At 39.4% G+C, this 25,170-nt stretch overlaps 1 protein-coding gene across 5 annotated transcripts in view; it reads right to left on the reverse strand.

Annotated features, from left to right (window-relative positions):
• Positions 1 to 456: 456 nt before the first annotated feature.
• The window catches only part of mchr2a (melanin concentrating hormone receptor 2a), a 47,345-nt gene continuing 22,631 nt past the window's right edge, over positions 457 to 25,170 (reverse strand). For all 5 annotated transcript variants that reach the window (XM_048531688.2, XM_048531687.2, XM_048531685.2 and 2 more), the window contains 4 exons: positions 22,787 to 22,996; positions 16,744 to 16,938; positions 11,466 to 11,585; positions 457 to 1,699 (listed from right to left, as the gene is read on the reverse strand). In XM_048531688.2, the coding sequence (XP_048387645.1) occupies positions 1,375 to 1,699; positions 11,466 to 11,585; positions 16,744 to 16,938; positions 22,787 to 22,996 (850 nt within the window). In that variant the 3' untranslated portion in view covers positions 457 to 1,374. The remainder of the gene's footprint in view (positions 1,700 to 11,465; positions 11,586 to 16,743; positions 16,939 to 22,786; positions 22,997 to 25,170) is intronic.

The raw sequence follows: 25,170 nt of genomic DNA on the forward strand, positions 1-25,170 counted from the left end.
TTGGATAAGCATATGGGTGATGATGGGATAGTGCAGGGGTATGGGCTTACATTAGTTCACAGGTCGGCGCAACGTTGAGGGCCGAGGGGCCTGTTCTGCGCTGTATTGTTCTATGTTCTAAAAACTTTGAGCTAAGGTGGGACCCAGGATTCATTCAGGTGTCAGATCCCTGACCCTCCTTGTAACTCCAGCCCAAGAATTACAGCATGGGAGTGAAGAACAGGAACAACTTCATGAAGCAGGAGAGAATGAACTTATCAAAATTTTAGTTTGATTTTTGTCAGTAGGGAATGCTACAGGATTTCAATTAGTTAACATCAAATACATAGTCTGGTGATGTAATTTTGACCAGAGCACATGATTGAAGGCCTTTATTTTCTAAACGAACAGTAAGTTGGATTATAATCTTTTGACATTTAGTGCATGCACTTATACATATTTTCATATACTTTTTGAATACTTTAATACACAAGTTTCTTAACAGTTTACATCAAATTTTTATGACCTCCTATTTAATATTGTTCTTTAATTACTACATTCTTTTATTTCATTTTAATTACAAACTGAAAAACACAAGACATGATAGTAATCAATGATATATATGGAACTAACTGCTATTATCTGTATCATGTTCTTCTCAAAACTTGTGTTAAACTTGAAAACATAATTATAAATACAAAACATACAATTACATTTCTAATAATGGTTAAAGCCTTGCTGTCACAGTCACAGAAATACATACATTAATAAAGCTCCTGCTAAACCAACAGCTGTAGTTTGCAGTAAGAAGAGATTGAATCGTATGAGCAGGTATAATATGAGCTATATAGTAGTTTGCCAATGTTTTTACACATACACTGCTGATGCTACTTATCTCAATTAAACAAATTGTTGGCGTTTATTGAGTAGAGATTAGATTTGTGCAACCAACAAGGGAACTGCACTTTCAGGGCTTTGATTATTACTCTTCTGACAATGGATTTTGATCTTTGAGAAGCTCTCGCTATTGTATCAGTGCAATCTTTTTAGCTGCCCCCTCAACTCTGAGGTGCGATCTGAACCTTGGAATTACATTGCAGACCCATATTCCCTTGAAATTGTTGTCCTTGCTAACTCTCTGATAGTGTCATATCTCATTCTTTTTTAGTTGGATTCACACTGAAAGGGCAGTCACTAAAATGTTCATTGATGTAAGATACCTTATACATCCAGTAGATATTAAACTGCATACTGAAAGTAAAAAAAAAGATGAAGTTACAAATTGTATTAAGTTAAATATGTTGATTTGGATAGTGAAATCAACAATACTGTACTCACCTACACAGTAACACTTCAAAAACACAAACATATTGCTTATAAAAGAGATTTTTTCATTCAGTAACTCAGCTTCACTGTGCTTTCTATGTTAATAATTTCACGTTCAGTCACTTTCATTGGAATCTTTGTGCAACTGGCCAACCTCATTCGGAAATTACCACTGAGCAATATGTAGAGAAAGGGGTTAATGCTGCTGCTGGCGTAACTAAGGCAGATGGAGATGTAATAAATGATGTAATAAACAGAAGTGGGCTGACTAATTTTGAGATTTATTAGTTGAATCACATGGTACGGTGCTGAACACACCACAAAAATACCCACTAACACCAGGACCATCTTCGTTAGTCGTTTGAGCCGTGCTCTGGGGATAGTTGTGTTATATCTAAACAATAAGAAGAAAACATTGTTTATTTAAGTGAGGCTTATTTCACTTCAGCCATTTAAGTCTGAACAACTTTGTTCTGCTTTAAATATTATTGTTTTCTAGCACATTCTAACACAGGACATTCTTCACATTTCAACCAGTTCTGTTACAGGATGTGAGGCCTCTTTGAAAAAAAATGCTTGACCACACAGAATCCAAACAGAAATCTGGCACAAACATCCAAATATAAAGCTTACAAAATCCAAACATAAGGCTGTGCTCCTTCTCCCAGCTTACAAGCAGAAACTGAAAATCCTGCTGATCGAAAAGGTTTTGATGGTTCAAAATGGAGAGCCCAGCAGATATCAATTTAAAGTCAACAGCAAAAGATATAGTGCGGATATTAGGAAGAATGTTTTTTGTGCAGTGTTCTGACTGTAAAGTTTTATAAGCTTTATACATTTTAAACTGTCTCTTTTAATTTTCTGAGAAAACAGGAGCAGAAATAGACCATTCAGCCCTTCAAATCTGCTCCAACATTCATTACAATCATTACTGATCATCCAACTCAATAACCTGTTTCCAGTCATCACTCAAATCCTTTGATCCCTTTAGCTTCAACCCCATTTGTGCAATATCCAACTCCTTCTTAAAATCATATGATGTTTTGTCCTCAAACGCTTTCTGTGGCAATGAATTCCACAGGCTCATCACTCACTGGGTGAAGAAATTTATCCTTCAGTTCTGAATGGCTTAACGTGTATCTTTGGATTGAGATCCCCGATTCTCAACTCCCCCATCATCAGGAACATCCTTCCTGCATCTATCCTGTCTTTTCCTGTTAGAATGTTATAGGTTTCTATGAGATCCCCCCTCATTCTTCTGAACTCCAGCAAATATAATTCTAACTAAGAGATCCTAACTGAGAAGCTGCTGTGTGCTCTGTTTGACAGAGACATGGCTCACTCCTGCTTCAGCTGAGGGTACCTTACAACCTGAGGGTTTCTCAATCCACCCATTGGACTGCACAATGTCCTCAGGCAGGGCAAAGGCAGAGGGGTCTGTCTCCTGATTAACACCTCTTGGTGCTCAGACGTGTCGACTGTATTGAGTTACTGTTCCCTGTACTTTGAGTATCTAATGGTGAAGAGCCCATCCCTACTACCTGCCACAGGATGTTTACTCTTGCAATTCTAACGCAGTTCACATCCCATCCCACGCAGATGTGAAAGGCGCACTTGATGAAATACATGCTGTTACAAGTAGCCTTGAGACAACGTACCCTGAAACCTTGTTCATCATAACCAGCGACTTCAACCAGGCCAACACCAAAAGTGTGCTACCAAGATACCACCAACATGTCTCTTGTCCTACCAGAGGCCCAGACATCCTGGGCCATTGTTACACAAGCTCAAAGGGGCCTACCGCTCCATTCCCTGCCCGCATTTTGGGAAATTCAAACACAAGGCTGTGTTCCTTCTCCTCGCTTACAAGCAGAAACTGAAATCAGTACAAGAAGTCATACAAATGCTGTTCTGAGGGAACGGATGGGCTCCTACGTGACTGCATGGAGTCAGAGGATTGGTCCATATTCAAGAACTCAAGGGCTAACATAAATATGTATGTCATTACCATCACAGACTTCATCAGTAAGTGTATAGAGGACTGTGTGCCAAAGAAGATAATCTCCGAGTGTTCCCCACCTGGAAATGAAGGATGAACCAGGAGATCCCCTCCCTACTGAAGCCCAGGGCTGATGCTTTCAAGTCAGGTGACACTGATCTACACAGGAAATCTAGGTACAATCTTCGCAAAGTCATCAGGGATGCCAAAAGACAGTACCAGACCAAACTATAGTCTCAGGCTAAATGCATGTTGACTGTGGCAAGGCTTACATGATACAACAGGCTACAAAGTGATGTCAAGTAGATTCGCTGACAACAATGTTGAGGGAGACAGGGTAGTTGTCATGGGGGACTTCAACTTTCCAAATATTGACTGGGAACACTATAGTTCGGGTACTATAGGTGGGTCAGTTTTTGTCCAGTGTGTGCAGGAGGGCTTCCTGACACAGTATGTAGATAGGCCAACAAGGGGCAAAGCCACATTAGATTTGGTACTGGGTAATGAGCCGGCCGGGTGTTTGATTTGGAGTAGGTGAGCACTTTGGTGTTAGCGATCACAATTCTGTTATGTTTACTTTAGTGATGGAAAGGGATAGGTGTATACCACTGGGCAAGAGTTATAGCTGGGGGAAAGGCAATTACGATGAGATTAGGCAAGATTTCGGGAGCATAGGATGGGGAAGGAAACTGCAGGGGATGGGCACATCAGAAATGTGGAGCTTATTCAAGGAAAAGCTCCTGTGTGTCCTAGATAAATATGTACCTGTCAGGCAGGAGGAAGCTGAAGAGTGCGGGAGCCGTGGTTTACGAAGGAGGTGGAATCTCTGGTCAAGAGGAAGAAGAAGGCTTATGTTAGGATAAGATGTGAAGGCTCAGTTAGGGCGCTTGAGGGCTACGAGGTAGCCAGGAAAGACCTAAAGAGAGAGCTCAGCAGAGCCAGGAGTAGACATGAGAAGTTGTAGGCGGATAGGATCAGGGTAAACCCTAAGGCTTTCTATAGGTATTTAAGGAATAAAAGAATGACAAAAGTAAGATTAGGGCTAATCAAGGATAGTACTGGGAAGTTGTGTGTGGAGTCAGAGGAGATAGGGGAAGCACTAAATGAATATTTTTCGACAGTATTCACTCTAGAAAACAACAATGTTGTTATGGAGAATACTGAGATACAGGCTACTAGACTAGCTGGGATTGAGGTTCACAGGGAAGAGGTAATAGAAATCCTACAGAGTGTGAAGATAGCGAAGTCCCCTGGGCCGGATGGGATTTATCCTAGGATCCTCTGCAAAGCCAGGGAGGTGATTGCCGAGCCTTTGGCATTGATCTTTAACTCGTCATTATCTACAGGAATAGTGCCAGATGACTGGAGGATGGAAAATGTGGTTCCCCTGTTCAAGAAGGGGAGTAGAGACAACCCTGGTAATTATAGACCAGTGAGCCTTACCTCAGTTGTTGGTAAAGTGTTGGAAAAGGTTATAAGGGATAGGATTTATAATCATCTAGAAAAGAATAAATTGACTAGGGATAGTCAGCACTGTTTTGTGAAGGGAAGGTCGTGCCTCACAAACCTTATTGAGTTCTTTGAGAAGGTGACCAAACAGGTGGATGAGAGTAAACTGGTTGATATGGTATATATGATTTCAGCAAGGCGTTCGATAAGGTTCCCCACAGTAGGCTATTGTACAAAATGCGGAGGAATGGGATTGTGGGAGATATAGCAGTTTGGATCAGAAATTGGCTTGCTGAAAGAAGACGAGGGTGGTAGTTGATGGGAAATGTTCATCCTGGAGACCAGTTACTAGTGGTGTACTGCAAGGGTCGGTGTTGGGTCCACTGCTGTTTGTCATTTTTATAAATGACCTGGATGAGGGCGTAGAAGGGTGGGTTAGTAAATTTGCAGACAGCACTAAGCTTGGTGGAGTTGTGGATAGTGACGAAGGATGCTGTAGGTTGCAGAGAGACATAGATAAGCTGCAGATCTGGGCTGAGAGGTGGTAAATGGAGCTTAATGCAGACAAGTGTGAGGTGATGCACTTTGGTAGGAGTAACCGGAAGGCAAAGTACTGGGCCAATGATAAGATTCTTGGTAGTGTAGATGAGCAGAGAGATCTCGGTGTCCGTGTACACAGATCCTTGAAAGTTGCCACCCAGGTTGACAGGGCTGTTAAGGCATACCGTGTTTTGGCTTTCATTAATAGAGGGATCGAGTTCCGGAACCAAGAGGTTATGCTGCAGCTGTACAAAACTCTGGTGCGGCCGCACTTGGAGTATTGCGTACAGCTCTGGTCATCGCATTATAAGAAGGATATGGAAGCTTTGGAAAGGGTGCAGAGGAGATTTACTAGGATGTTGCCTGGTATGGAGGGAAGGTCTTATGAGGAAAGGCTGGGGAACTTGAGGCTGTTTTTGTTAGAGAGAAGAAGGTTGAGAGGTGATTTAATTGAGACGTGTAAGATAATCAGAGGGTTAGATAGGGTGGATAGGTAAAGCCTTTTTCCTAGGATGGTGACGGCGAGCACGAGGGGGTGTACCTTTAAATTGAGGGGTGAAAGATATAGGACAGGTGTCAGAGGTAGTTTCTTTATTCAGAGAGTAGTAAGGGAATGGAACGCTTTGCCTGCAACGGTCGTAGATTCGCCAACTTTAGGTACATTTCAGTCGTCATTGGATGAGCATATGGACGTACATGGAATAGTGGAGGTTAGATGGGCTTCAGATCGGTATGACAGGTCGGCACAACATTGAGGACTGAAGGGCCTGTACTGTGCTGTAATGTTCTATGTTCTATGTTCTAATGTATCCCTCCCCGATGAGCTCAATGCATTCCATGTTCATTTTGAACAGAAGGTCAGTAAAATGATGTTACCTGCTCCGACACCTTGGGTGCACCTGTACCCCATTCATTGTTGCAAGACATGAGATTGGCCTTCTTTAGGGTGTACCCACAGAAAGTGACTGATCCAAATGGAGACCCTGGCCGTACACTCAGATCCTGCATCGATCTGCTGGCAGGAGTATTTGCAGATACCTTTAACCTCTCCTTACTACGATGTGAGAAGCCATTATCATCCTGGTGCCAAATAAGATCAGGCAACATGTCACCTGGTGGTTCTGACCTCCATCATTGTGAATTGCTTCAAGAAGTTAATAATGGCACACGTCAACTGCAATCTCCCAGGCTGCCTTGATCCACTACAATTTGCCTGCCATTACATGGATCCACAGCAGACACCATCTCCCTGGCCCTACTTTCATTCCTGGAATATCTGGATAATAAGGATACCTACGTCAGATTCTTATTTATTGACTTTGGCTCCACCTTCAACACCATAATCCCAACAAAACTCATCTCCAAACGCCTAACCCTAGGACTCTGCTCTGCGTTCTGTAACTATATCCTTGACTTCCCGATGCGCAGACCGCAATCAGCAAGCATTGGCGATAATAGCTCCTCCATAATAATCCTCAACATTGCTGTCCCACAAGGCTGTATACTTAGCCCCTCAATATCCAGCTTATACTTTCACGGCTGTTTGACCACATTCAACTGTGACTCCATTTACAAAATTGCATGTTTGAATGTTTGCCTTTGTCTTTCCATTGTTATCATTTTAATAACAATCTATCATCGCCAACTTACACCTCAGACCATCATAAATTCCTCTGTAAGATTCAGGACCCAAGTCTCAGAATCAACTACATTATTCTACAGCTTGACAAGGAATTCTATATTATGGTCACCTACCTCAAGAGGCCTCACATAACAATAATGCCAATTATTCCTTTTTCATTACTCAAGGCCTACTCTGGGATGGTGTGTATGTATTAATCAATGTATTAGTCCCGAAAACCATTTGGTGCACAGTTCCACATATTCCTCCTCGATGGCATTGTTAGTAATTTGATTTGCCCAATCTGTAGGCAAATTAAAGTCATCCATAATTGCAAATGTGCCTTTATTGCATTCATCTCTAATTTCATGTTTAATGCTATTTACAAAATCACCACTATAGTTTAGGGGTCTGTATATAATCCCCATTCTAATGTATTTTACCCTTTGGTGTTCCTCAGCTCTATCCATACAGATTCCACGTCATCAGCTCTAATATTCTTCCTCACTATTGAATTAATTTTCTCTTTAACCAGCAATGCAACTCTACCACTTCTCCCTTTTTGTCTGTCCCTCTTAAATACTAAATACCCCTGGATATTCAGTTCCCATCCCTGGTCACCCTGAAGCCTTTTCTCTGTAATACTAACTACATCATTCATCTATTTGCATAATTAATTTTTGCAATTTATTGCAAATGCTATGTGCATTAAAGCATAAAGCCTTAAGGTTTGTCTTTTTAGTATTACTTATTCCATTTCCATTCTTTTTCACTGAGTCCCTGTTTGATCTTGGCCCTTAATTTCTCTGCTTTTCACTTTTCTTACTCCCTATTTTGCTTTATTCTTATCCTCGATTCCCCTTTCACTGACTCTTTACACAGATTTCCATCCCCTGGCATTTTAATTTAATCTCTCCCAAATCACTCCAATAAATACTCCCTCTAGGACATCTGTCTGGTCCTGCCATGGTGCAAACTATCCAGTCTGTATTTGCCCCAGAACTAGTCCCAGTGCTCCAAGAATCTGAAACGCTCCCCTTACATAATTTGTTCAGCCACATTTATATGACATTTCCTGTCATTTCTTTTCTGACTAGCATGTGGCACTGGTAATAATCCTGAGATCACTACTTTTAAGATCCTACTTTTTAACATGCTTCTGAACTCTGCTTTTAGGACCTTATTCCTATTTTCATTTACATCATTTGTACCAATGTGTATCACGACCACTGGATGTTCACCCTCCCTCTGTAGAACACCCTGTAGAAGTTCCAAGATATTCTTAATGCTAGTGCTGGAGGTGGGGGGCAACATACTATTTTAGAGTCAAGTTTGTGGCCATAGAAATGCCTGTCTAATCCAAAATAAAATGAAGCATATAAAATTAGTGACTTCTTACTAATTCAGTCTGCTGATCTTGCTTGCTATAGAGACTCTGTATCCAGTTCAAATCTTATTGAAGCATAAATTCAAATATCAACAGAAAGCAATGAGCAGCTGTTCTCAGGTAAAACCAAAATACTGTGGATGCTGGAAATCTGAAACAAACAGTGCTGGAGATTCCACTTCTGAAGAAAAGTTATACCACCACAAAACATTAACTCTGCTTCTCTCTTCACAGATGCTGCCAGACCCGTGGGGCTGGATGAACACAGCAGGCCAAGCAACATCTTAGGGGCACAAAAGCTGATGTTTCGGGCTTAGACCCTTTTCTGATGAAGGGTCTAGGTCCAAAACGTCAGCTTTTGTGCTCCTGAGATGCTGCTTGGCCTGCTGTGTTCATCCAGCTCCACACTTTGTTAGCTCGGATTCTCCAGCATCTGCAGCTCCCATTATCTCTGCTGCCAGACCTGCCCAGTTTCTCCAGCATTTTCTGTTTTTGCTTGAGCAGCTATTCTAACTGTTTGTAAACTTACTGAGTGAGAAACTCTGGGCACATACGCACTGTCCCTCTCTCTCTCTCCCACACACATATGCTCTCTCTCTCCCACACACATACGCTCTTTCCTACTCTCACACATAAATACACACACTCTTTCCCACACACACGCATGCACACACGCACGCATATATAAATCTATAGGGTGAATTTGTATTTTCAGATACAAATTTTGTTCAAAAAACATACAATTTATACACAGTCAGTTAATGTGACATTTTATAAATTCCTACTTTAGAAATAAAACTAGTCTGACCCCAGATCAGAACACAAACTGATCCTACCCAAGGCCTCACATCTAACATGCACTATCTGACCTAAAACGTCAGCTCTTCTTTACACTTATAAAGTCTTTAGTTCTCTCAGGACAGTGACTTCAAAGGAATTCAAGGACTTACATATACATATTAATCAATTAAAACCTTCCAACTGATTAAAGATTTAACAGCATCTTAAGTTTGTTTCGTACATCCTCATCAGTGGTGTGACCCTTTGATCTTCTACTTAAAACTTATGTCTGAAGCTACTTCTCTCACTAGCACCTGAAGAAGGAGTAAGACTCTGAAAGCTTGTGCTTTCAAATAAACCTGTTGGACAATAACTTGGCATTGTGTGATTTCTGACCTTGTCCATCCCTGGTACCTTGAGGACTCCAGTTGCCTCCCACAGTCCAAAGGTGTGTAGGTTTGGTGGATTGGCCATGCTAAATTGTCTACAGTTTCTGGTGAAGGTTAGGTGGATTAGCCATGGGAAATGCAGGGAGAGCATACGGGGTGGGTCTGGGTGGGATACTCTTCAGAGGGTTGGTGTGGACTCGATGGTCCAAATGGCTGCCTTCCATGCTGTCGTGATTCAATGATTTCCATGATCATTTGCACCCAAGCCTCAAATCTCTTTCTTAAATATTATGTGCCTCTACAGGGTTTGTAACATTAATGAGTGGTGAGAGTTGGAATGTGATGCTTGAGAGTGTGGTTGAGGCAGATGCAATCAAATGGGCTTTTAAATGAGAATTAACTCAACATATGAATAGAAATGATCAAGAGTTATGGACGGGAGATGGATAGGAGGAGGACAAATGTATTTTCGCTTTTAGCGAACTGGCACAACACAATGAACCGAACAGTTTCCTCCTTCATTGCAACTATTCCACTCAAAAAAAGAACAAGAGGGCATAGATTTAAAATAATCTGTAAAAGGAGCAACAGTGAAGCCTGGAAAAACCTTTTCACTCAGTGAGTAGTTAGGGTGTTGAATTCAAAGCCTGGAAGTTTGGTGGAGGAAGATTCAATTGGAGTATTCAAGAAGGCATTAGATGATTACTTGGATAAAAATAAAGTGCAAGGTTGTGGAGAAAAAAGCAGGACATTCGTACAGGGTAATGATGCTCATTTAATAAGCTGATGTAAGCATGATGGGTTGAATGGCTTTCTTCCATACAACCACACTTCTGTGATTCTGTGTGATTCTATGATCAGGGTAAAGACTGATGTATATAAGGCTATGGCCTCAAATGCATAGAATGCTGCTCCCTGACAGTTTTTGCTATTCTATATGTTTTTGACATTTACATTTCAATAGTTTTATCACTTCCTCAAATGGACAGTTTTGGTGTATTATCATTCTTTTGTTGACATTACAATTAACTATCCTAACCATTCTTGCTAAGTTGACCCGACAGCATGTCCCCTATCTGTGCTTTTGATTGATAATGTCAGTTTGTCCATAGACAGTGAAATGCAATGGTTTGTGTTCAAACATTTCTAAGGAGAATAATGTAGGTTGTATACTATACAAAGGATGTTACAGCAGTTGGAGTTTTCAAGATTAAGACTGATGCACTTTTTATCAGGTAATGCTATCAGGAGATATGGAGCAAAAGCAGTAAATTGAGCTTAGGTACAAAACCATAACTGTATAATTGAATGGTTGTGTAGCCTAGAAAGATTAAGTGATCTTTTCTTGTACTTAATGTTCCTATGTAATTCATTTGTATAATGATTACTCATCACATTGTTCAGAAGGAATTTGTGATCCTGCTCTGTCTATTACAGATCAAACTTATGGTTGTAAGTTCTTACTACTGGTGGAGAAAATGTTTGTTCACGGTCACGTTGCCTCTGACTCAATCTCCCATCGTCATTTGATACCTGAAATGGCTCTGTAATACTTCCAGATCTGCCAATGATTGACTAGAGCAGTTTGGTTTATGTAATTGGAGGTGTAGCCCTTCTGCTTGGCATAAATCTTTTTTAGACAACTGTGGGGAATCCCATCTATTCTGTTGCTGACAAACTACATAATGTTAGATGGCGAAACACTGATAGCATCCTTGTGCTATTGGGAATTCCAAAGCATTGGTTCTTACCAAATTGTCACCAGCTTATTTACGAAATGGTAAGTGTACTTGTCCCAATAAGGAAAGAGTGTACATGCAACTCTAATACGCAATATGTGGCTTTCTTAATACCCGTCTTTAAAACTCTTAAACATAAAGATTGAATTCTACCTGTTGGACATTTTGTTAACAAAAAACAACTGTAACATTTTGGAGTAAATAGCTCATTTAGATATCATGAATATAAAGTATGTGATCACAATAAATTATTTACCTTCCAGTTCTCTTGTTTTCTTGGTAGATGTCCCATGTATAACACAAAATCAAAATGTAACAAAGTAGTATCAGTGGTAAGGGAAAGAAGAAGGAAGTTAAGCTGTGGTACAATGTATACCTGAAAAAAGAATAGAAGAATGTATGTTAACTTTTGCTGGTTATTAAACAACGTTTGAACATTGATCCGAATCTGCCAATAATTGGTAAGACTGTTGTCTTATTTTAAAATTGTTTTGTCATTTGGTGATTGTGACCATCGAATAAAACATTTATCAAGTGATGCCCGAAATGGCATTTTCCATCTGACGATCGAACAAAGCCACTAGACTGACTTTAATTTTCTACCTATTTTTGTGTCATCATCATTTAAAGACAAACTGAAACAATGTATTGAACCTTACCCAGAATCAGCCAAGTGTTATTTTTGTCAATGGACGGTTTCTCTCTGCAAGGCTTTACGAATTTTCTCACACAATCATCTGAAGCTTGCCTTTGGGCCCAGAGATAGGACACTACCACAAAGCTACAATGGAGCTACATGCTAGTTATATTATTCCACTGAAATATAGTAGGAGTTTAAGAATATTTTAAATATTTTCTCTCAATGCACTTTCTTTGGAGAATATTTATACTGCACGTAGTGAACTGAGAATGATTCAGTCATTGCAAGTGGAAGTCAATTTATGCTGAGACTTCAAGGTTACAATAATACAGCCACAGTTCTGCATATTTAAGAAGATTCCACTGGGGGAGTTTTGTCACTGCTCTGCCTCTTCATTTAACATTACCAATGCAGTGAAGTTGTGGTGCAATGTGAATTTTGGAATGCAATTGTATGTTTATTGAGAAAGAGCAGCAATTGCTACTATGATCTTCCATCTCCAACTGGAACATGCACAATGTATTGATTGAGTAAGCACCCATGCTGTGCTAAGAAGGGCATCGACAACTAACTCTTATATTTGAGAAACAACAACAAAGTTGCTGGAGAAGCTCAGCAGGTCTGGCAACATCTGTGAAGGGAAAAAACAGAGTTAATGTTTTGGGGCCAGTGACCCTTCCTCAGAACATGAGATAACTCACTAGGCCACGCGGAGAGAAAATAACCATGAAATTGGCATTTAGCCTAATAATGTAAAATTCAACCCTGGCATACCTACTTTATGAGTTCTGATGAAGGGCCACCGGACCTGAAACGTTAACTATGTTTTTTCCTTCACAGATGCTGCAAGACCTGCTTAGCTTTTCCAGCAACTTAGTTGTTGTTCCTGATTTACAGCATCTGCAGTTCCTTCAGTTTTTATCTTCCATGTTAGAGCTGATTTACCACATCATTTTGGGAGACCTCCTAATATTTGCTGTATTACTTGCATAAGCTTACATCATGTTTGCCAATTTTCTATAACTAACTCATTAATTACCTTGGTGAAGTGAGAAATAAGGTTTCTTTGGTCGATTTTGACTCTAAAGTAAACCTCTTTCCATCTGTTCTCCATTCATTTTACAGCTGTTCAAATGTCGGAAACCTCTCACAATGCTTATGATTAACAACTGAACCTATATATCCAAATAGTAACATCACACATTCAGGCAATCTTCTTCTTCAGTTCTCCTCCATAAAGTAGGTGTGCCAGGGTTGACTTATACATAATTGGGCTAAATGCCAATTTCGGGAATTTCATTGTTATTTTCTTTCTGCAAGGTCTAGTGAGTTATCTCATGCAAGTCTCTGCTGTTCACCTGATTATGGGTATTGTACCCCCATGGCACCATTCTCACACTAACTTGCACACAGCATTGGCAGAAGCACTTGATGACTATCCCTCACAGGAGGTTGGCCAGCAACACTGAAGGACCTAGGATAGGAGCTAGTGTGCTAGTGTGGGTCAAGCATTGGCCTAACAGGCAGAAAGAAGAGAGTAGGAATAAATAGGTCATTCTCGTGTGGCTGGCTGTGACTATCGTAGTTCTGTCAGGATCAGCACATGGGCCCCAGCTGTTCACAATAATGATTTGAATATGGGGATCAAATGTAATGTTTCCAAATTTGCAAATGGTGGAGAATGCCATTTAGGACCGAGATTAGGTGAATTTCTTTCACCTGGAGTATTATGAATCTTTGGAATTCTCTACTAGATGGGTGTAGAAGCTTAGACTTTGAATATGTTTAAAGTAGAGATTGAAAGATTTCTGACTACCAATCATGTAAAGGGTTATGGGGATGGACATGGTAAAAAGCATTGTAATGTTTGACAACCATAATTGTATTAAACAGTGGAGTAGTTGCAATGGGCTGAATGGCCTATTCCTGTTCCTATGTTCCAATGCCAGGACGTGATGGGATTTCCAGCTCTACCACCATATTTAAAGCATCTGATTCATCAGGTCATCAGCCATGAATAACTATTGACAGCATATGTAGTATGAAGGAAGCAAAAAAGTATAGTTTCTGAGGGCACATCAATGACAAGGGTGGCACTCAAATGGAATAAGAAGCTCATATTCTAAAGATATTGTCATTTTAAATCATTACCTGTCTGAATGGCTCAGTATCAGCAGTTATAAGAATTGCACTACAAAGGCAACTTGTCTGTGTGTCATATATTTGAAACCCGAGTAAGGGAGTGCTATTTTTGCCCCAATACCCAATGTAGCTCAGCAATGTCATTGTCATTGCTAGATTGGCAGCGGTCCACCCCTGACCAACTTGGAAGATTAGGCTAGACTGATGAATGACCAAACCCCTGACTGTGCATCTCATGATTGAATTACTAGTAATCCCCTTGTACCAGACCTGCATGACTGAAGGTAATCTATTCCCTTGATTGTAATGTTATGGGACCCTTGACCTGACAGCCCTAAGAGCCCGACTGATTGTGTCCAAGTCCCTGGACTGATAATGCATGAAGCCTTTGGTTTACTATGCTGGTAATCTGTATTGACTGAAGAAAATTTCCCCTTTATCTGACTGAGGACTACTCCCCTAAGATTTTCAGACATCGCCATTTCAATGAAATGCATCCATTGTATTTGCTGTGTATACATCTGGTTGCAGGTGTGAATTAACATAGCATGGTGCCATAAAGTAACATGCCTATTTGCTTGACCGATCATTGCTGCCAGACATGATAAACTGCCAGGCTTTGCATCTACAGTAAGAGGCAAGGCAAAACATAGGTGTACTGAGCCCGTAAGCTCTGAATAATGCAGAAATACTCAAAAAGGCAAAGCAATACAAGGTGGGGATTCTAGGGACATCAAAGTAGGTGCACAGTGAGTGAGCATTAGGAGAGCAAGTAAGGAGTCCTGAGATGAACAGTGGTCAAATCCATGATATGGATGCCTGTCCTTGTTTACAAAGCTGCCTTCTACCATCATTACAATGCAAGGTGTTGATGCGCTCCAAGCTGCAGCATTGAAGTGGATTACTATATTCTAAGTGATGTGGAGTAATGCCATGATGCTGTGGGGAGGCTGGTGCTTGTCCGATACAAACCTCCATGGAAGGGGGCGATTACAGACAGTACTACCCATGAAGCATGCCCTGAGGTTTTGAGAGGATTGTCACCAACATAGAGGCTTTGGAGGCACAGGTGGCGAGCTGGACTCACTAGGTACCCAATGTGACTTTCATGTTGAGAGTTGTCACTGTCTAGCTTCTCTCCACAGTGTTAGAGAATTGTAACTGCAGATGAATGAAGTGAAAATGGATAATAATAATAGATGCTAATGCATGCAAATACAACATCTGCCAGTGGTGGAAGGCTGGTACAATTACAGCATTTAAAAGGCATCTGCATGGGTGCAAGAATAGGAAGGGTTTAGAGGAATAAGGGCTAAATGCTGGCAAATGGGACTAGATTAATTTAGAATATCTGGTTGGCATGGATAAGTTGGATTGAAAGATCTGTTTCCCTGCTATACAACTCTATGACTCTATCTCATTAGCAAGGTTCTTGTCTTGTAATTCCTGCTGAAGTTAAATATGGGTCTGTTCAGTTATCAGACTCTCCTGGTGCCTCAAATGTATTTAAATATATGTCTTTGGTTTGTTTGGATCGAGGCAAACTCCAATATTTGTTGTTTCCTTGCTATACTACTGAACAGAACCAAACTGCGTTTTTGATTCTGTATATACGCAGAGATATTTTTTATGAATAAAGTATATTTCGAAACAAAAGAAAGAAAATCAGAATGACTATTCTGCAATGTCAGGAATCTAATTTTTCACATTTCACTACATTTTCTCAACGGACTCACCATTGCCCACTTTGTTCAGGGTCTGGGAAAATTCAGCCTTCAATCTACAGCACATGAAGGACACGGAGACAGGTCCCAAATTCACCCCAACCAGAACACAATGTTCTTGACATCAATGCAGCCCACATTGGTTGTCAGGCCAAGTGATCACCCAAAAAGTCTGAGTTTCTTTGGCAACATGTACTTTTACATGGCACAATCTGGAGTTAACGATTGTGATGATAAAGACTTCACATCACTGACCAGAAATTTCTCCCAATCTTACTGCTTTCCATTGGTGTATCTTAGAAGGATTTACAAATTGATACTCAACCAGCTTAGCCATAATATCAACACAACTCCCTTTCCCATCAAAGGTAGGAATGGGACTTGAATCTGGAACTTCTGGTTTGGAGGCAGGGACAATCCCCACTGCCTCATGAAATCTATTTCCAAAGCAGATTTGAGATGAAATTTATGAAGCATTGTGTCAAAAATATAAGTGAATGACCCCTGCTGAAGAAATGATTCTTGAACGTTGTTAATATCATCTGTGAAAAGTGTGTAATTAATTTAACATAAGTTTAATGGTATATTTAAATACCTTAGCACAAGCTTCAACTTCAGAGATAACAAAAGCAAAATCTTCGAATATTTTGTAAGTGGAGACAGGTTTGTTTTATTAGATAGTATTATGAAATGCTGTATAATTCCTTACCAAATTAATTTGAGATGCTGCATTAAAACTCTTCACCCAGAGACAGGTTAAAATAAGGAATGTGTTATCACATGGAAAAGTTGAGAATAGTGTAAATATATGTCAAGGGATGCTAGATAAATATGTGAGAAAGAAAGAAACAGAAGGCTACACTGATAGGATGAAGGATGGTGAGAGGAGGCTCATTTGAAACAAAAACATTAGAATACATTGATTAAACTGAATAACCTTGTTTTGCGCTGTAAATTCCATGCAATTTTCAATTAAAAAGTAAATGACTTCCAAAGCATTTAGGAGCTTAATTTTATAATACACTTACCAAAGTATATCCTGGGGCGAAGATAAATCGATAGCACAGCTTTCCAAGCCATCTTTAAATTTAATGACTTTTGCGTGTGTCCAGGCAGGAAAGGCCAATAGAATTGAAATTGCCCAAAGGCAGACGTTGATTTTAATAGTTTTTGACCTGGTTCTGAAACTTGTCAGACGGAATGGATGAACAAGAGCTAGGTACCTATGGACCAAAGATTCAAATAGAGTTTCAAAAACCATCAAGTCTTTTCATTTTACAAAACTCTTTGATTAGTTTCTCAGAACATTGAATCATAGAATGCCCACATTGTGGAAACAGGCCGTTCGCCCAACAAGTCCACACCGACCTTCCGAAGAGTATCCCACCCAGACCCTCGGATTATAATGTACCACTGAAATGGTCTCTATCTGATGGATCCAGTGTTTCAATGGGCAGCATACCCAAAGAAACAGAGAGGGTTTTAATTTAAATCATGGGCAAAGGTCAGATTTGGGATATTATGCAATATCAGAGAACAGAGACAAGGCATGAGAGGAAGGCACTAATATAAGAAGAGATAAACAGGCAGTGACAGGAATGAATAGAAAGTACACATCTAACAATGAATCAAAAATAAGGTCAAAGACTACAAAAATGAAGGCAAAATCTAAATGTTTTGTATGTGAATGTATGCAACAGTTAAAAGAAAACAGATGAAATAACAACACAAATAGAAATAAATAGGTAGCCATTGTAAAGATATAGCTGTATGACAACAGAGGCTTGGATTTACATATTGAAGGGTACATAAAATAATATAAAATTGCAGCAGAAATAGGCTATTTATCCCTTTGAGTCTGCTCTGCCATACAATGTGATTGTGGCCAATCTGTAATCCTCAATTCTACTTCCTTTCCTTCTCCCCATAACTCTTGATTTCCTTGCTAATTACAAATCTGTCTGCCTCAACTTGAATACACTTAACAGCCCAATTTTGACAGCCCTCTATAGTAAAGAATTCCTCAGATGTACTAACCTCTGAGAGAGGAAATCCCTCCCTCTCTCCTAAATGTGTGAACCTGAATTCTGAGATTATACCCTCTGGTTCTCCCAACCACTTTGTGTCATCTGTAAAGGTGACGATAACATCCATGTCATTTGTTTTTGACGTTTAGGAAGGACAGCGAGGAAAAGGCAGAGAGGTTGCTGAGTTATTGAATTGATTTATTATGATCCATCAAACCACTCAGGTTAAGGGCAATTAGGATGGGCAACAAATGCTAGACTTAGCAACACCCAAATCCCAAATTGGAAAATAAGAATTAGTACAACAGTGAAGGATGATCTAAATTCAGGAAACCAGGATGTCAAAGTAGTTTGGGTAGAGATCAGAAATGATAATGACAAGAAGACACCTCCAGCACAGACTCGATGTGTGTAATCACATGATAGGGTGGAGTATAATGAAGAAATATTAGAGCTTGACAGAAAGAAATGACAAAGTCATGGGGGATTTTATTCTGCGTGTAGACTAGAAAAATGAAATGGGCAAAAATAGCCTAAATGAGGTGTTCATAGAAAGTTTTGGGATAATGTTTTTAGAACACCACATTCTGGAGTCAAAAGGAGAGCAGGCTATACTCGATCTGATATTGTGCAATGAGATAGGACTAATTAACAACCTCATAGCGAAGGTGTCTCTAGGTGGTACTAATCTCAACACATTTGAATTTCATGTTCACTTTGAAACAGTGAAGAGTGTGTCATTGTTAAATTTATAATTACAAGGACAACTAAAAGGGCACAAAAGCAAACCCAGTTAAGGTGAAATGAGCTGGCAAATTAGGTTAAGGAATAGGTCAATAGTGATGCAGTTGCAACCATCTAAGGAATGATTTCAAAATGTGAAAATTGACATTTCACCTCGGTCATTTATCCAGTTCAGTTTTGAATCTATTATTGACACCTGTCAAGCAATGCACTTCAAATCATAGCAACTCGCCTCTGCAAAACGTTTCATCATTTCTTTTTAGCTTTATACCTAACTAGTAAAAGGTGGTGTTGTGGGAATGCCGCATGGCTAGTAACTCATACTAACTGTGTGAGGACATGGGCTCACATCTGACCGTGCTAACAGGTATTATTTGAATTCAATTAATAAAATCTGGGATTGAAAGTTAGTCAGTAAAGGGGATCGTGAAATTATCATCACTGTCATAAAAAATCCCATTTGGTTTACTGATTCCTTTTGTTCTTATCTGGTCTAGCTTATCTGTAATAACAAACACTCAACTATGTGAAGCCTCTGAAATGGTCAAGTGAGGACTCAGTTCAAGGCATTTAGGGACAGGCAAATGATCGCTGGCCTGGCCAGTGACATCCAGATCCAATGAAAAAAATAAACAAAACCGAAGAATTCAATTCAGATGAGCTGCAGAAATTCCCATTAATATTTTCAAGTCAGGTCTGACACATTCACTGAGTTCATCTGTAAGACTTGTGTTGTCAATCACCACTGCTAACAGATGAGGATGATTTTATACATACTAATCTTTTAAATTATGCATTGATTACAAAAATAATTTTTAACTAGATTTACGTTGCATCCCTTCACAACTTTAGGATGTTCAGTCATGCTTTACAGTCAAATACTTTTGAAATGCACAAATATAGGGGGAAGTGGCAATCAATCCACATACAGCAAGGACCCACAGCTGACAATGTAATAATGTTAGACAATTTGTAAGACTGACGCACAGATACTGATCATAACAACAACTGTCTTTGAAATAGGGTCAAGGGATCATTTATGTTCATCTGAGAGGACAGACAGAGACACAGTCCAGTGTCTCATTTGAGAGAGAGCATCTCCAACGTGTCTTTTTTAAGAGTACAAAACAAACAAACGCTTAGGAGGTTCACCAACATTTCTGGAAACATAGATGACAGGTTATAACTAAAAGAGAAAAATAGGTTAACACCATTCTGCTCTTTGTGTGAATTTCTGGTCTATACTTTCTGATGGCACATTTCTCTAAAGAAGTGCAAGTCTGCAGATGCCTTCTTTCATCTAATAACACAGTTGAAATTTGCCTTTGTACTTGAAATGTTAATTGTTCTACTGCATACAATGTTTTTTGCTTTTCATTAATGATCAAAATTAAAGATTTAGATTCCCCTTCAAACAGTTAAGTTAAATTTATACAAAATTCAATATATTAACTGGTAATTATAACATGAGAGCAGTCATTTGACACAATATTGCTGATATGTATATACTTTAAAAATATAGATAATTAACAAGGCAGAACAGTTTGATCCCTTATTAATATTTTCATTGAACCGCTCATTGTAGATCAATACCATTAAGCCATCTTCTCAAGAAACTGACATATAATTTGATCTAGTGAAACATAAATCAATAGTTCATGCTCTGAATATATTATTGTAACAATCTAACAGACTGTGAATAAACCGTCTTTGTGTGTTGAACAGTAGTGTTCGCATTGATATCTGTTGTTTTTGATGTAAATGGATTTCAGATAAATAATAACTTTTTATGTAAGCATACATAAATTCTGGGCCTTAGGTCTGCACAGCGTAGTACATCTGGTGTCAAAAGGGTGTGCACTGAGTCTGCTCAATTATTGAAAGTGACTTTCCTATCATTGCGTATGTGTGTACACACATACGCACCAGCCTCAGTTAAGAATATAGTCAGATGATAACAACATCAGGACTGAGTGCGCTTAGGGAAAGGTAGATGCTGTGAGTTTTGAGGTGACTGCTCTGTCAGTTGTTCAGGAGAGTAGATTATTATTCCCACATGATGGGAAACTAGTGACATTCTGGTGCTAACTATTTAGATTCACAGGTTGGTAGGGTTGAAATAACTCTTGGAATTTTATGAATACTTATTTCCAGTGCATAAATTTGTGTACTGAGAACGCAAACCAGGAGGTCTGGTGTGTAGGTTAGCAAGCCATTTAATTTTAATCTTAAAGTACAGAATATCCTGTGAGATATTTATTTCCATTGGCTGAATTCTCGACAGACATATAATGATCAGTACCGAGAGTTCAAAACTGGAAAATTTGTCAGTATTTGAGTATTTCAGGTAGAAGACAGAAAATGAAAAAAAAAATCAACTTCTGTGCAATTTATGAGTAGTTAGGTATTTGTCAATAACTTGTTGTGAAACTTCATGCTATGCTTGTGGCAGAATCCACAATAACATTGCATTATCACATGAAATGTTTACAGATAACAGAAATGAAAATGGAACTATCCATACTGAAATAGAAATAAAAACTACCAATATCTAAAAATTCCCAATATTGCATCTTTTATGCTGGTAGCAAATTATATTAACATAGCACCTACAGTCCAGCAAAAGATGCCCTCAACCTCTGAACGGACGTGAAAAGGCAAAATTACATCATCTCACAGCGAATGACTTAAAATTTAGTCTTAATTGCTGTCCGTAACATGAAAGTTGCTTAATAACAAAATGAGAAAATATATTTTTCAAGAGTCCTGTGCTGCCGCTGGGGTGCTGCCATAAGTAATGAAGTAATCATGGGGTCACCATTATTACATTGAAGTTATCCAAGGAGAATTATAGAGAAAGGATAGGAAGAAATGGACAACAACCTTATTAATTTAAAAGATGTATTTTTCTTTGGCAGAGATATAAACAGTTATCTATCTGCATCAATGGAATATCAAAACAAGCAGGGTGCATATTGCAATGACCATCTGCTCATGCCTGTTCTGTTCATGGCAGAGTTGAGTTTCACCTCAAAATTCTCCACACAGGAACTTCTTCTCACACCATAAGTGTCTGCTTAAATACTGTGGGCTAAAGATGAATGATCGTGTTTTACTTTTTATCTTCTCACTGGTACTGCATTATTAAACCATTACCTTTTAAATCATGAACTCTGTATTGACACAATTTTTCTTGTACCCTATTCTACGTGCTTACTGAGACATGTTCAATGGCTTATTGAGAAATGATTAAAGTACATTCTGTGGACAGAGACTAGTCACTATACTGGTGTCTTGAGGGCTCCTATCATATTTCATTTTTGACACAGATAACTGAAATATTGGAGTGATTTTCTATCATTTACAAAAGCGGGGAATCATGTGCTGTGGGCTTTTTCATTGATTTGGCTGATGCACATCTGAATCTGAGAAATCCCCAGCTGTGAGACCTAACTGAGTTCCCAGCAGTTACTTTCATGTTTAAACACAGACAATTGGGATAGGTAAGTACAGTATGAAGACAAGGCATATGATAGAAGCCTGGGCTGATCGATCTGGAGTCATGATTTCAGTCATAACTTAGCAGCTGAGGAATTTAAACAAAATTAATGAAATTAATTTGGAGTAAAAAGCTAGTATCTATAATAGTCACCATTAAGGAATCATAGAATCCCTACAGAGTGGAAACAGGCCCTCTGGCCCAACAAGTCCACACCGAACCTCAGAGCATCCCATCCAGATCCATTCCCCTAATCTACACATTCCTGAACACAATGGGAAATTTAGCATGGCCAATCCACCTAACCTGCACATCTTTGGACTGTGGGAGGAAAGTGTGCATCCAGGGAAAACCCACAGAGTCATGGGGAGAACGTGCAAATTCCACACAGTCAGTCGTCCGAGGCTGGAAGCAAACCTGGGTCCCTGGTGCTATGAGGCGGCAGTGTTAACCACTATGACACCGTGCCGCCCCAATGGGAACTGGATTGTCATTAGAAAGTGTGCATGTTTTACATACTTTTCAGAAAAGGAAATATTTCCTTCGTTGCTCTGACCCATATGTAATTTCAGATCCGCAATAATATGCATGACTCTCAACTGTCCTCGAAAATGGCTAAGTAGGTCACTCAACTGTATTTGGGAAGGCAGCTTATCACTACCTTCACAATAAAGGCAATTGGCAAATAACTAAAAATGCTGGCCTTAATTGTCAAGTGTGCCCACATCACATGGATGAATTAAAAAGACAAGAGTTCTTTTTGATTATCTTAAAGATTAACAATATCGTTCTCTTGCTTACCTGTCCAGACTCATAGCAGTCATGATTGCACAACAAGAAAACTGGTTGCAACTGTCTAGTGATGTGATAATGGTGCAGAGAGTACTACCAAACACCCACTTGCCTCCTTGTGCCCATTGATGAATCAGAAACGGCATTCCAATAATATGAACCAAATCTGCCACCGCTAGGTTACAAATATAAATATCTGGGATGGTCTTTCGCACTGATCTGAAATAAATCCAAATATAATTCAGTCAGAATTGGTATTATTACTTGGTATACTTAAAATAATTGTTTGTCTTATGAGAGACACTTCAGGTTGTTTAGTGATGAATTTATTCAAGTAATGAGTTTGCATAACGATGACTGAATAATATGTATTGCTCAGTGATTAACTAAGTGTCCTGTTAAAACTAACATTTACTAAGGGTAATTTATTAGGTACATATTCATTTAAAAAAAAATTATCTCTGCATTTAAATCAAAGTATATATCAATTTATTTAATTTTAGTGGTAATACGTATGATAATCTTCTGATGTAACACGCCAATCTGCCCTGAACAAAGTGCATATTGAAAGTTTGGATGATAATGGTGCATGGTCTCCTAACCATTAACATAGTAGTTGGATGTGGGCTCCCAGCAGCTATGGCTCCACATATACCAACTGGTGAAACATACCTTTCACCAGATTAAAAGATTTCTTGATGTAAGTTCACTGCGTCTATTTTATGCAGGTATGTGCAAGTGAGTGAGGAATGCATTAGGTATCATATTTCCCATCATTTGCTCTAATACAACAGGGTGTTTTGAATGTTTTTGTGTTCCCAGAGTGAAGCTTTGTCATGTGATGTAGATGGGGAATTTATGGACTAAACTACATCCCCAACTTCAATTGTACTTTGGTCAGTATAGTCACTTGTAGGACAATTGATTGAATTCAAACTGGCCTCAATTTTATTCAATTGTTAAAGAGAATTACACAGTCCTTTGGCTGTTACTAGAGCACCAAATCAGTTTTAAGCTGCTTGAGAGTGCTGAGTCGTTTTACATAATTTTAAACTAGGAAGGTGGACAAAGATCCAAAACACTTCAGAGAAGAACATTCAGTAAAAACTGATACAAAGTCGGAGCAGGAGTTATTAACAGGGGTGACTGCAACCTTGACAAAAAGGCAGGTTTGAACATTAGCCATAAAAAAAGGTAAAGAAGTGACAAGTCAGAAAAGGAGCTCCAGAGCTTATGGCCTGGATGTCTAAAAGAAGTGGGGTGAAAAAAGTGGAGAAAGTTTAAATCATGATCAGACTGAAAGTGAGTCCCGTGGGAGCAGATTTCTGCACACGAAGTGCGGGACGAGTGACTGGTATACACAATTGTGCAGATTAGGATGTGGGTGATTGAGCTCATGGTGTTGGGTAAAACTCTCCATTAACTTTGCGCAGACAAACATATGAAGCCGCGTGGTCCTGGCAGAACACAAACGGTGTGTCAGTGAGCAGGTTAGTGCAAATTAGGTGCTGCCTGATCGCAATGTTGATGACACCTTCCATTATTTTACTGATGATCAAGAGTATACTGATGAGGTGGCAAGTGACTGGGTTGGATTTGACCAGCTTGTCATGCACAGGACATACTGAGGTAATTTTCCACATTTCCAGGCAGATGCCAGTGCTGCCGATGTACTCTAAGAGCATGGATAAAGGTATAGTATAGTCTGGAGCTCAGGTCTTCAGAACTATTGCCAGAATATTATCAGTGCCTGTCACCTTTGCAGTAATTAATGAGTCTAATTTTTTCTTGACAGCATGTAGAGTGGATCAAATTTGTTGAAATCTGGCATTTGTGTGCTGAGGTGCTCCGGAGTAGTAAGAGACGAATCATTCACTCAACATTGAAAGTTTTTGCAAATGCTTCAGTCTTAACTTTTGCACTGACATGCTGGGATCCCCCATGATTGAGTATAATAATATTTAAAGAGCCTCCTTCTCAAGTAAGTTGCTTAAGTGTCCACAACTAGATACAGCGTGACTACAGAGTTTAGACTTGATCTGTTGGTAGTGGAATTATTTGTCCTGTCAGTCAGTTGATGCTTATGTTGTTTGGCACAGTGGCAATCTTGTTTTGTTGCTGTACCAGACTGACAATCTTAGTTTTATGTGCACCTAGTGATGCTCCTGGCATGCCCTCCTCCACTTGCCATTGAATTCTATTTCTCTTTTCACCACCTCTCTCACTACCTCCAAGAAAAGTAAATTTCCTCTGCATGTTCAGTTCTTCTTGGAACTATCTGTTGTTCCAGCACTGACTACCACAGTGTTCTGGCATTGTTGAGACTAAAGAGTGGCCAGTCAATCAGATTGGTCAGCAGCTCTTGCGGTCAGGGATTCCTATGCCTGATTAGT

The sequence above is a fragment of the Stegostoma tigrinum genome, chromosome 4 (genome assembly GCF_030684315.1).
Source record: "Stegostoma tigrinum isolate sSteTig4 chromosome 4, sSteTig4.hap1, whole genome shotgun sequence".
Lineage (NCBI taxonomy): Eukaryota > Metazoa > Chordata > Chondrichthyes > Orectolobiformes > Stegostomatidae > Stegostoma > Stegostoma tigrinum.